Source organism: Triturus cristatus, chromosome 10, assembly GCF_964204655.1.
Source record: "Triturus cristatus chromosome 10, aTriCri1.1, whole genome shotgun sequence".
Taxonomy (NCBI): domain Eukaryota; kingdom Metazoa; phylum Chordata; class Amphibia; order Caudata; family Salamandridae; genus Triturus; species Triturus cristatus.
In genome coordinates this window covers 1,156,148,136-1,156,161,185 of record NC_140593.1, presented here as the reverse complement: position 1 = coordinate 1,156,161,185, position 13,050 = coordinate 1,156,148,136, and the positions used below count along the sequence as shown (strand labels likewise).

The window sequence follows — 13,050 nt, the reverse complement described above, 5'->3', positions numbered from 1 at the left end:
CTATTTCAATGAAAATGTATGTTATGTTATGAAATAATTTGTTATGTTATAAAATGTTATGTTATGTTATGAAATGTTCTGTTATATTATGAAATGTTATGCTATGTTATGTTGTGAAATGTTATGTGAAATGTTATGTTATGAAATGTTTCCTCCCACTTTTTGCCCCCATTTGGCCTACCCGCTGCTTGTTTTTTGACACTCAGAATGCACCAAGGCATGCTAACCAGACCGCAGTGCCAGTGTTCTATCTCCTTACAAAGTGAATGTCAAATTGGCTACTCCCAGTTGGCAGAGACTGGCTTACATATATGTCCCTGGTATATGCTACCCAGGGCATGTAAGACAGAATGTCCACCCAGGGCTGCAGAACTGATTGTGCCACCCTGTGTGTGACAAAGGACAAAATGACTCCCATTTGCTGGCCGTTCAGAGACAAGGGTCAAATGTCAGGCTACGTATTCAGGCAAATTGCAGTGGTGCAAGGGTGCCTGCGTTGGCGCTAGGCAGCTAATTTTAGCACCAAAGCAAAGAAAAACACAGGAGTGCGCCGTATTGAAGTAAATATGGCACATCCCTGCATTTTGAAAATGTCGGAGCACAGCCCTGTCAAATTTGGTGTTGCTTCACGCTCTGACATTTTCTAACAAATATGGCCCTCGTCCTATGAAGAAAGCTTTTCCTCCTCACTTCCACCATGCCATGAGTGGGATGTACAGTGCAGATTTCTCCGCACCTGAGATGGAGATGTCCACACTCATAAACGCATACGGCTATGCACGGCTATGCACGGCTATGCACGGAATCCTTTGTGAATTCCTGGAATAGGCCTCATATGATAGAGACAGTAAAGTTATTCTCAATAAACACTACAAAACAGGTCAGTTGATTTTACATTTATTTTAAAGTTATAAAAATAAAACATTGATTGGCTTAGTACATACGTTCGAATAAGATAGCACACCCCGTGAGTATGTCTGTGCAGTATTCAAGTGAAACAAAGTAAGGAAAGGAAATAGCACTTTCAAATAGTGTTGGACGATACAATATGCTTTTGTGGCTACCAAAAATCAAAGGACCACTAAAATCACGAATGAATGCCCTCGTGCTTGGCTATCTGTTCTCTTTGTGGTGCGGCATGTGCATGGCCTGCAGTTGAGTGGTGCCAGGTGGCAGGAACATGGCCTGGTAATGTTCATGACCTATTGGCAGGTAGTGGAAAGAGACTGGCACAAGAAAGGGTAGTGGTTAATGCTCAACTAGCCAGACGTCCATCATGCATTCAAGGCCTTCTTCAGGAGGCAGAACCAGCTTTTCCATGTCTCAGATGAGAAATAATTGGGAAAATCACTGAATTATTAGTCGGAAGAAAACCTATACAAATTGAAACCCTCTCTTAGGTTCCACATCACAACAACCTAAGAATAATTTATCCACCTGGATCACCATGGAGGGTTGGGTCTTTCATGTTATAGATGAATGTACAACATGTCCAAGACATGGGAGGAAATGTCCAAGGCAGCCTGGGATTTTGTGTGTAAAATTACAGAAATATGTTGTTTGTTACACACAGTAGGTCACAGGACACAGAGCACAGTTAATAAGCACAAGTCATTGTAACCTTGAGCGACTGGGATGGGCGATTCATGACTGCAAACCAAGGCATAGGATCCTCACTGAACTGCAGAGACCAACAGGATCCAAGTGACAGATAGAGCAAGACCACTGGTAGGAACAAAGGTAAGGGAAGAAATCCTAGGGAGAAGAGTAGAGGGTGCAAAAACTAAAGTAGAAATAGAAGGTCTTCGTCCTCCCTCTCTTTGAGAAGCTGTTGGTGCTCCTTGTTGTTACTTGAATTAATCTGTAAGAGAGAGTAAAGCAGTAGTGATTATTAATAAAATCGCGAAGAACAGATATTTAGTCCACAAGCTGAAAGTTTAATGCAGCTTTAACAAAGTCCTAAATGTTGGACTACAAGGAGACAAGGTCGCAGGCAGTTTTACTATGTACTAGAAAGCCCTTACGCACATTTTACAAACAATTGTGAATGTTGGCCTTTATTATATGTTTTGTATAATAGAGGGGAGGTGGGTTTATTTTTTCTTTCATTTTGATGAATTGTTGCTAACATTCTCATTGAAGTATTTGTGAAGTGTTTCATATACAGATATATATTCACTTGAAACAACAAAGGTTGAAGTAATGTTATAGTTAGTTGAGAATTTCAGTAAAAATATAATGCTGTAAATGTACAAAACCACTGAAATTCACCAGTTATAGTTAGCTCTGGCAATTATAACTTTTGCTCTAAGGTAACTATATCTCATGCCCTCACCGTGTACAGTTTTTTTTCCAATAATTTCACTAGAAATGTTGCAGTGATAGTATCAATGATCTCATAAAAGATGTCATGAGTGATGTCACATGTGGGGTAAGAAGCAGTGCATGGCGAAGGCGCATGTCATTGTAAAGGGGAGGGGGGCCCGTGTGGCTCCCCTCCCTGACCCTTATTAGGCACTGGGGACCCCATCCCATGACGCCAAAATATAGAAGGGTAGGGAAGCCACCGGCCCCCTTCCCAGAGCCTATTACAGCCCCTGGGACTGTCCCCCCCAGGGCCTGACTTAATTACAAGTGGGTGCCCACCCGGGGCACACACCGAGCTGTGCCAAAGCCATCTCACACCGCGCCCCCTCCCTCCCCTTTATAATGACAAGCACCCTCGCCACACCGCGGTACCAGCTGTCTCCCTGCATGCTGCAGGAGCTGGCAGTTGTCAAGCCCAGAGAGAGCAGGTGTGTTTTTGCATGCTCCCTACGGGCGGGGGAAATGCTGCTCTATTTCCCTGCCAGCAGGAGTGCTAGCAAGGAAATAGAAGTCTGCTTAGCAGAAGCAATGTTTAAATCTCACATCAGTTGGGAGCAGACATGCCTTCCGTACCCGCGCTGCTGCAGGCAAGGAAGGAATGAATGCTCCCGTCTGGCAGGAGATTTAAAAATGCTCCCATCTGGCGGAAACAAAAATATGTTTCCCTGCCTGTGCTAGTGCGAGTAGGGAAACTACTCTGTACTGTCGGTGGGCCCCCCGGGACAGAGTATTAGAGTCGGCCCCGGGGGTGGGATCCCATGGGCCTTTAGAGGCTCAGGGAGGGGGCCACATGCCTCCCCCACTTTAACTTAAGTTCGGCCCCAAGGGATAGGGCCCCTGGGACCTTTTAAGGCTCAGGATGGAAGGCCCCCTTCCCTTCATTTAAATATCCATCCCCCAGGGGATTGGGTCCCCGGGGCCACTTAGAGGCTTGGGGATGTGGCCACATGCCTCCTTCCCCTTTATAAACATGTCAGCCCCATGGGATGAGATTCCGGGGGTCTTTTTAAGCTTTGCAAGGGGGGGCTACATGACCCCCGCTTCTTCATTTAAATATCGGCCCGGGGTTGGGGTTCCCGGAGCCTCTTATATTCTTGGGGGGGGACATGCACCCTTTCCCCCTAAATTACCTATCTGCCACCGTCCATTTCAGTGTGGGAGTGTGCACTTTATAAAACCTTTTACAGTAGATTTGAGGATCCTCTCTGAATATATCTGGGACCCCACCACCAGGCCTAGGGCATCAGGATATACCTACCCTGCCCCCTTATGTCTTGTTTTGGCATTTCTTTTAGGGCTTCGGACTGGGTCCAGAGTCCTAAGATGGCTTCTGCCACTTCCTGGTTGATGTGGTGGCACCCAATCAGAACTCTGCATGAAACAGTTGCTGTTTTCATGCAGTAAGGATGAAGGACCTCCTGGTGAAAAAAATATGAAACTGTTTGGCTGAAGTTTCCCAATGGCTATCCTCCCACCAACTGAAGTGTGAGATGGGAAAGACAGATCTTCTCTTCTTCTCTTCGGAGGAGCCCTGTCAGGCCTTTTGGCCGAAGGATGCTCCCCCTCCATTTACCCATACTAATTCTATAAAAAATCTAGGCATTACGTTTGATGGGCAACTCTCCTTTCTCTCTCAAGTTAATACATTAGAAGAGACCTGCTTTGGCATGTTGCTTATGCTGCTAACGTTTCTGCACTTTCTCTCTCTGTTGTCTAGAGATTTGGTGGTTTAGCCTCTGATTACATCTAAACTGGACTATGGTAATGCACGGTACCTGGGCCTGCCCGAATATTTGATTAGTGGGTTGCAGGTGGTTCGGAATGCGGCCGCTTGTACGGTACTTAACCTACCTCTGAGAATGCATGCATCTTTGTTTCACAGAGAACTGCACTGGCTTCCCACCATGAAGAGGATTACTTTTAAGAACTTACTGTTAATCCACAGAGCCCTGCATGGGACAGGCCCAGGGTACCTGAGAGAGAAAATCTGTTTCCATGTCCCTTCCAGGAGTCTGCACTCAGCCAATCTCTTCTTGGCCAAAATCCCTTGGATCCGTAAATCCAGAATGAAGGGCAGGTCCTTCTAGTTTTTGGGACCATCTCTAAGTACTAATCTCCCTCTGTAATTAAGACGCATCACATCCACCACTCTGTTCCGGAAGAAGCTAAAAACATGGCTTTTCTCTAATAGCTGATTCTGTTTTCCTTTGCCCCTAGGTTTTGCGCTGTCCATGCAGAGCGGCTGGACACTCTTTAGGGTAACAGTTGTGCTGTAGAAATGCCTTTTACATTACATTAAATTACATCTGTTTGGTATTTGATTCCTCAGTGGCGTAGTATATACAAAGTTTTTGAGCAATAAAGCTAAAAAACGTTGGTTTCCTCAAGAGTCTTGGTACCGACAATACGAGCTGTGCTTCGCTGTGAATGGTAACCATATCATTGAAACATACATATATGTATAGATGAGATCAGGACCGTGGAAACGCGGTCGAAATGTGTCATGCTGGGCACTTGCCGTTACATTGTTTTGATGCTGAAACTTTCTTCTGCAATAAAGCACTGCACTTTGAAACATCACGCTGTGGTCCGTACCTGATTTTCGCCATGGCTATGGTGATCCAGGATTGTGGCTCTCAAACTTTCATATATACGGAGCACGCGCGCATGCGCGTACGCGCACGGAGCACGCATGCATGCATGGGCGTACGGAGCACGCACGCATGCACGTACAGAGCACGCACGCATGCGCGTATGGAGGACGCGCGCGTACGGAGCACGCACGACGTACGCATGCGCACGTGGAGCACGTATGCATGCGCACACGGAGTACGTACACATGTGCGCGCACGGACAAAAACCCATAAAAAAAAAAAATTGTTTATAAGTTTATAGAAGATATTAACTATGCTGTTCAACTCTATCCAAATAAAAAAAAAAAAAACTGAGCCATTCCATATTACAGGATAAAGTTAATCTATAACTATATATATAGGTAGCTTATTGTAAAATAAATATTTAAAAAATATAAAAATACATTCATAAATTAGCATTTAAAAAACCTTGCAAATTCACTTAAAAAACCATAGGTTTCACACACATTATAGTTAGCAATTAGCATTTAAAAACCTTGCAAATTCACTGAAAAAACCTTAGGTTTCACACATGTTATAGTTAGCTGGACATTTCACTCGTAAAAAACAAATGAAATTCCCCCGTTATAGTTAGTTCAGCTAACTATAACTCGCGCCCCCGCAATGCACTGCTGATGACATCACATATTACATCACTCATGACATGGTCAGTGACATCACTCATGACATCACTCATGACATCTCAAATGACATCACTGATGACATCATCCAGTGACTGTGTGTTTCTGTAAAATTTAAATATGTGTAATTTATATAGGGAAAGGCGTATTGAAGAATGAGTGGGTGTATAAGTGTCTGAATGGATGATTTAGTAGGTGCGTGACTGACTCTACAAGTGAGTGATTGAACTTATCTTACTGAATGCATGGGTTAGTGACTAAACTCTGTGAACGTCTGTATTCGTCTGTCTGTTAGTGTGTAAGCAGCTGCATGGGTTTGTGAATAGCTACATGAGTGTCTATATGGGTTATTGATTGGTTGTCTGAGTATCTGTATGGGTGCCTGAGTGTTTGTGTGGGGGGTGTGTGTGACTCTGTACATAGATGTGTGAGTGGGTGATTAACTGGGTGCACGGTTTCAAGAGTGCATCTGTGATGGTCTGTATGGGTGAGTGAGTGTGTGTATGGGTGTGTTAGTGAGTGAATGTATATCTCAGTTGTATATGTGTGAGTAACTACATATGTGAAAGGCAGTATATATGTGTGTTGGAGTATATAAATGGCTATAACTGAGAGTGTGTGATTGTGAGAGTGGCTGTATGGATGAGTCTGTGCTTGTATCAGTGATTGTATAAGAGCGTAAGTATGTGCTATTATTTGTATGAGTAAGTGAACTGGTGTGTGTATAACTGTATAGGTGAGTAAATGGGAGTGTGATTAATTGTTTACATCACTGACTAGGTGTGTGAGTACCTCTATGGATGAGTGGCAGTGTGTGAGTGTCTATATAGGTGTATGAGTGCATATGATAGTCCTGTACTGAGTGACCGTAAGTATGAGTGACTGTACGGGTGAGTGAGTGGATGTGTGTGTAGACCTAAGAATCAGTGAATGGGTATCTAGTTATTGGTCTTGGAGTGTCTATGGTTTTGAGATTGGCAGTCTGTAATTTAGAGTGTGAATAAATAGCCATTAAAAACTTGGCTATTTATACAACCTTAGCCATGATAAATATAACCATCTCGGGATGCAACTTGCCGTTTCAGACACCCTTTCCACTCACTCTGGCGATCTCCTTAGCGCGGGGACACACCGTTGGTGTAACCATGCGCTTTATAAATGTATAATAATAATATAATAATAATAATAATATCAAAAGTTATATTAGGGTGTGAGAAGATGCATCAAATTATCACACGGATGATGTCATCAGTGATGTCATCAGTGATGTCACTGACCATGTCATGAGTGATGTAATATGTGACGTCATCAGCAGTGCATTGCGGGGACACGAGATATAGTTAGCTGAACTAACTATAACGGGGGAATTTCTATGGTTTTGTACGAGTTAAATGTCCATCTAACTATAACTTTCCCTAAAACCTATGGTTTTTTCGGTGAATTTCTAAGGTTTTTTTTAAATGCTAATTTCTAACTATAACGTGCCTGAAACCTATGGTTTTTTCAGTGAATTTCAAAGGATTTTTAAATGCTATTTTCTAACTATGCCTACAGAGATAGGACATGTGAAGAAAGAAGAAAAAATGCACAGAAAGCAGCAAAAGAGGCAACAGAAGTCCACAAAGATGAAGAAAATTGCAGGAACAAGCAAGACGTGCAGAAAGAACCAACAGAGGAAAAGAAAGAGACCTTGTTGCAAAATCATCCTGTGCCCACAACTTTTTCAGACGGGTACTGGTGGTAACTGACTCTGACTAGAGCCAGTGCTATGCTAAAAGACACTTAGAATACAGTGAAAACCCCTACATACACTAGGGAACAATATGCGTTGCGGTACCCCTGTGATTAGCATGACCTCCTCTGTAAGGCCCTAGTACATAATAGGGCAGGGGGATTAAAACTACCTTTTAAAACCCGCCACGGGGCGCGTTTGCACAGTGGTGAATGGAGGAGGCGGGGCCTGAGGTGACGTGTGCAAACACGCCCGTTGGCGTGTTTTAAGTTGGGGAAATAATTCCCCTTCCATCCTGAGGGCCCCTGGGGGCCAACTAGCCCACCAAGTTCCTCCAGTAAGAGGGGAGGTGGTGATCCCTGGGGGTCCATTACGGACCCCCGAATTTAAATACTAGTGCCCCGGGGAGGTGGCGGTTCTGGGGCGTGTGGGGGGGCTCGAGCCCCCCCCACACAGGTCTACTATCTTTTTAAAAAAGCCCCGGGGGGTGGCGGTCCCCGGGGCAGCAGGAGGGGGACGTGTGCCCCCGCAAAATAATTAATCAAAGCCCCGGGGGTGGCAGTCCCTGGAGCTTGGGGGGGGCCTTTGAGGCCCCCCATACATTAAAAAAAAAGCCCCGGGGTGGCAGTCCCTGGGGCTGCGAGGGGGGCTGTGTGCCCCTCGCCGCAATTATTTATAGAAAGCCCTGGGGGGTGGCGGTCCCCGGGGCTGCGGGGGTCCCCTTCGGCCCCTGCAATTATTTTTTGCCCATGCCCCCGGGACTTGGCCCACCCAGGGGCTAATTAATAATGAAGTGCGTGAGCCCGCGCTTCGTTTTTTTATTTTCGCGGCCAGATCCGTGGATCCTCCACGCATTTCGCGATTTAAAAAAAAAATGTTTTTTGGGGCCCTGGGGGTCCTTGTGGGACCCCCTGAGCAGGCCTAGGGGGTCAGGGTGTTTCTACCCTGCCCCCTTTTCTTGTTTTGTGCATTTGTTTTACTTTTTTCTTGTGCCTCGGTTCTACCGAGGCACAAGATGGCTGCAAACACTTCCTGGTTTGGAGTGTTGACAGCCAATTAGCATTAAGCTCGTGATCGGGAGGGTGCGCGGAACCTCCGTGCCTCTAGATATCACTATCTTTATTTCTTAATTTCTCAAAAACTACTGAACGGATTTACACTATTTTTAAAAAGGTCGCTTTCTGAGCCAAACAGTACCTTTTTGCCAAATTTGGTGCAGTTCCGTTCAGCAGTTTTTGCTATATACGTGTCTAAAGTTTCCTATGGGAAATTGATTTTTTGATCTCTATTTTTTTAATTTCTCTGGAACTACTGAACGGATTTACACCATTTAAATAAAAGGGCGCTTTCTGAACCAAGGGCTACCTTTTTGCCAAATTTGGTGTAATTTCGTTCAGCAGTTCGAGCTGTAGCCGTGTCTAAAATTTCCTATAGGAAATACCATGGGGAAAACGCGTTTTGGGACCCCCCTTTTTTCCCATCCCCCCGTTTGACGAACCACCCCCAAACTTTCAGGATAGGAGCTGACCAGAGCGTCCCACCAGTTTTGAAAATTTCACAAAGATTTGTCAACCGGCACCAAAGTTATTGGGAAAAGAATGTTACGATTTTCCTTTGGAAACTAGGTCCTAACTATAGCTACCTACTGGCGTCTGCCAGTAGGTAATTATATATATATATATATATTCTTGCCAAAAGGGATTACTACGGTCCTGCCACCTCTGTGTAACCTACGAAGACCTACCTAGGTATCTTGAACTATTTTAATGTGAAACAGCAGCCGGTAAGAAAAGGATTTCCCTAACATTACAAACTCTAATTACCAGCATGCAATGCGCAACCACGCCCAGTGGGAAAGATTTAAAAAAGCTGTCAATTAGAGGACCGGGATTCTGCTGTTTACCTTTGTCAAAGACCTGTGAACAAGGGCGCCGTGACGCCCGAAACGCGTAAGGTGATACAAATTGACAAGACGAACTTTGTGCGCTCACAGTCGATGTGCAATGCTGCCCTGCAGGAATAAATTATTCAGCAAGGTGTGTGGCCTCCCAAGTCTGGTGCTTTTCTCTTGATATTAATGGCGGCCTACCAGTGGTCGCGGGAAGCCCCCCTGCGCATAAAGCGGTGTCCAGCGCGTTATCAAATGCGCAACACGGAGCCTTGCTGTTCTTGCCAAAAGGGATTACTACGGTCCTGCCACCTCTGTGTAACCTACGAAGACCTACCTAGGTATCTTGAACTATTTTAATGTGAAACAGCAGCCGGTAAGAAAAGGATTTCCCTAACATTACAAACTCTAATTACCAGCATGCAATGCGCAACCACGCCCAGTGGGAAAGATTTAAAAAAGCTGTCAATTAGAGGACCGGGATTCTGCTGTTTACCTTTGTCAAAGACCTGTGAACAAGGGCGCCGTGACGCCCGAAACGCGTAAGGTGATACAAATTGACAAGACGAACTTTGTGCGCTCACAGTCGATGTGCAATGCTGCCCTGCAGGAATAAATTATTCAGCAAGGTGTGTGGCCTCCCAAGTCTGGTGCTTTTCTCTTGATATTAATGGCGGCCTACCAGTGGTCGCGGGAAGCCCCCCTGCGCATAAAGCGGTGTCCAGCGCGTTATCAAATGCGCAACACGGAGCCTTGCTGTTCTTGCCAAAAGGGATTACTACGGTCCTGCCACCTCTGTGTAACCTACGAAGACCTACCTAGGTATCTTGAACTATTTTAATGTGAAACAGCAGCCGGTAAGAAAAGGATTTCCCTAACATTACAAACTCTAATTACCAGCATGCAATGCGCAACCACGCCCAGTGGGAAAGATTTAAAAAAGCTGTCAATTAGAGGACCGGGATTCTGCTGTTTACCTTTGTCAAAGACCTGTGAACAAGGGCGCCGTGACGCCCGAAACGCGTAAGGTGATACAAATTGACAAGACGAACTTTGTGCGCTCACAGTCGATGTGCAATCCTGCCCTGCAGGAATAAATTATTCAGCAAGGTGTGTGGCCTCCCAAGTCTGGTGCTTTTCTCTTGATATTAATGGCGGCCTACCAGTGGTCGCGGGAAGCCCCCCTGCGCATAAAGCGGTGTCCAGCGCGTTATCAAATGCGCAACACGGAGCCTTGCTGTTCTTGCCAAAAGGGATTACTACGGTCCTGCCACCTCTGTGTAACCTACGAAGACCTACCTAGGTATCTTGAACTATTTTAATGTGAAACAGCAGCCGGTAAGAAAAGGATTTCCCTAACATTACAAACTCTAATTACCAGCATGCAATGCGCAACCACGCCCAGTGGGAAAGATTTAAAAAAGCTGTCAATTAGAGGACCGGGATTCTGCTGTTTACCTTTGTCAAAGACCTGTGAACAAGGGCGCCGTGACGCCCGAAACGCGTAAGGTGATACAAATTGACAAGACGAACTTTGTGCGCTCACAGTCGATGTGCAATGCTGCCCTGCAGGAATAAATTATTCAGCAAGGTGTGTGGCCTCCCAAGTCTGGTGCTTTTCTCTTGATATTAATGGCGGCCTACCAGTGGTCGCGGGAAGCCCCCCTGCGCATAAAGCGGTGTCCAGCGCGTTATCAAATGCGCAACACGGAGCCTTGCTGTTCTTGCCAAAAGGGATTACTACGGTCCTGCCACCTCTGTGTAACCTACGAAGACCTACCTAGGTATCTTGAACTATTTTAATGTGAAACAGCAGCCGGTAAGAAAAGGATTTCCCTAACATTACAAACTCTAATTACCAGCATGCAATGCGCAACCACGCCCAGTGGGAAAGATTTAAAAAAGCTGTCAATTAGAGGACCGGGATTCTGCTGTTTACCTTTGTCAAAGACCTGTGAACAAGGGCGCCGTGACGCCCGAAACGCGTAAGGTGATACAAATTGACAAGACGAACTTTGTGCGCTCACAGTCGATGTGCAATGCTGCCCTGCAGGAATAAATTATTCAGCAAGGTGTGTAGCCTCCCAAGTCTGGTGCTTTTCTCTTGATATTAATGGCGGCCTACCAGTGGTCGCGGGAAGCCCCCCTGCGCATAAAGCGGTGTCCAGCGCGTTATCAAATGCGCAACACGGAGCCTTGCTGTTCTTGCCAAAAGGGATTACTACGGTCCTGCCACCTCTGTGTAACCTACGAAGACCTACCTAGGTATCTTGAACTATTTTAATGTGAAACAGCAGCCGGTAAGAAAAGGATTTCCCTAACATTACAAACTCTAATTACCAGCATGCAATGCGCAACCACGCCCAGTGGGAAAGATTTAAAAAAGCTGTCAATTAGAGGACCGGGATTCTGCTGTTTACCTTTGTCAAAGACCTGTGAACAAGGGCGCCGTGACGCCCGAAACGCGTAAGGTGATACAAATTGACAAGACGAACTTTGTGCGCTCACAGTCGATGTGCAATGCTGCCCTGCAGGAATAAATTATTCAGCAAGGTGTGTGGCCTCCCAAGTCTGGTGCTTTTCTCTTGATATTAATGGCGGCCTACCAGTGGTCGCGGGAAGCCCCCCTGCGCATAAAGCGGTGTCCAGCGGGTTATCAAATGCGCAACACGGAGCCTTGCTGTTCTTGCCAAAAGGGATTACTACGGTCCTGCCACCTCTGTGTAACCTACGAAGACCTACCTAGGTACTTGAACTATTTTAATGTGAAACAGCAGCCGGTAAGAAAAGGATTTCCCTAACATTACAAACTCTAATTACCAGCATGCAATGCGCAACCACGCCCAGTGGGAAAGATTTAAAAAAGCTGTCAATTAGAGGACCGGGATTCTGCTGTTTACCTTTGTCAAAGACCTGTGAACAAGGGCGCCGTGACGCCCGAAACGCGTAAGGTGATACAAATTGACAAGACGAACTTTGTGCGCTCACAGTCGATGTGCAATGCTGCCCTGCAGGAATAAATTATTCAGCAAGGTGTGTGGCCTCCCAAGTCTGGTGCTTTTCTCTTGATATTAATGGCCGCCTACCAGTGGTCGCGGGAAGCCCCCCTGCGCATAAAGCGGTGTCCAGCGCGTTATCAAATGCGCAACACGGAGCCTTGCTGTTCTTGCCAAAAGGGATTACTACGGTCCTGCCACCTCTGTGTAACCTACGAAGACCTACCTAGGTATCTTGAACTATTTTAATGTGAAACAGCAGCCGGTAAGAAAAGGATTTCCCTAACATTACAAACTCTAATTACCAGCATGCAATGCGCAACCACGCCCAGTGGGAAAGATTTAAAAAAGCTGTCAATTAGAGGACCGGGATTCTGCTGTTTACCTTTGTCAAAGACCTGTGAACAAGGGCGCCGTGACGCCCGAAACGCGTAAGGTGAAACAAATTGACAAGACGAACTTTGTGCGCTCACAGTCGATGTGCAATGCTGCCCTGCAGGAATAAATTATTCAGCAAGGTGTGTGGCCTCCCAAGTCTGGTGCTTTTCTCTTGATATATATATATATATATATATATATATTACCTACTGGCGGTCGCCAGTAGGTAGTTATAGTTAGGACCCCTTTTCCATAGGAAATCCGCAACATTCTATTTTGAATAACTTTTGCGCCGGTCGATGAATCCTCGCGAATTTCTCAAAATAGGTGGGGCGCTACGCTCCGCTCCAATGGTAAAAAAACTATATTTTGGCAACATGAAATTATAAAATCGAAATAAAAAAAACACTATCCA

At 45.6% G+C, this 13,050-nt stretch overlaps 1 protein-coding gene across 1 annotated transcript in view; it reads right to left on the bottom strand.

The window, feature by feature from the left end:
- Nucleotides 1-881: 881 nt before the first annotated feature.
- CFP (complement factor properdin) overlaps nt 882-13,050 on the bottom strand; it is a 150,981-nt gene continuing 138,812 nt past the window's right edge. Inside the window, exon 10 of the mRNA XM_085629521.1 lies at nt 882-1,861. Within this exon, the coding sequence (XP_085485647.1) occupies nt 1,857-1,861 (5 nt within the window). The 3' untranslated portion in view covers nt 882-1,856. The remainder of the gene's footprint in view (nt 1,862-13,050) is intronic.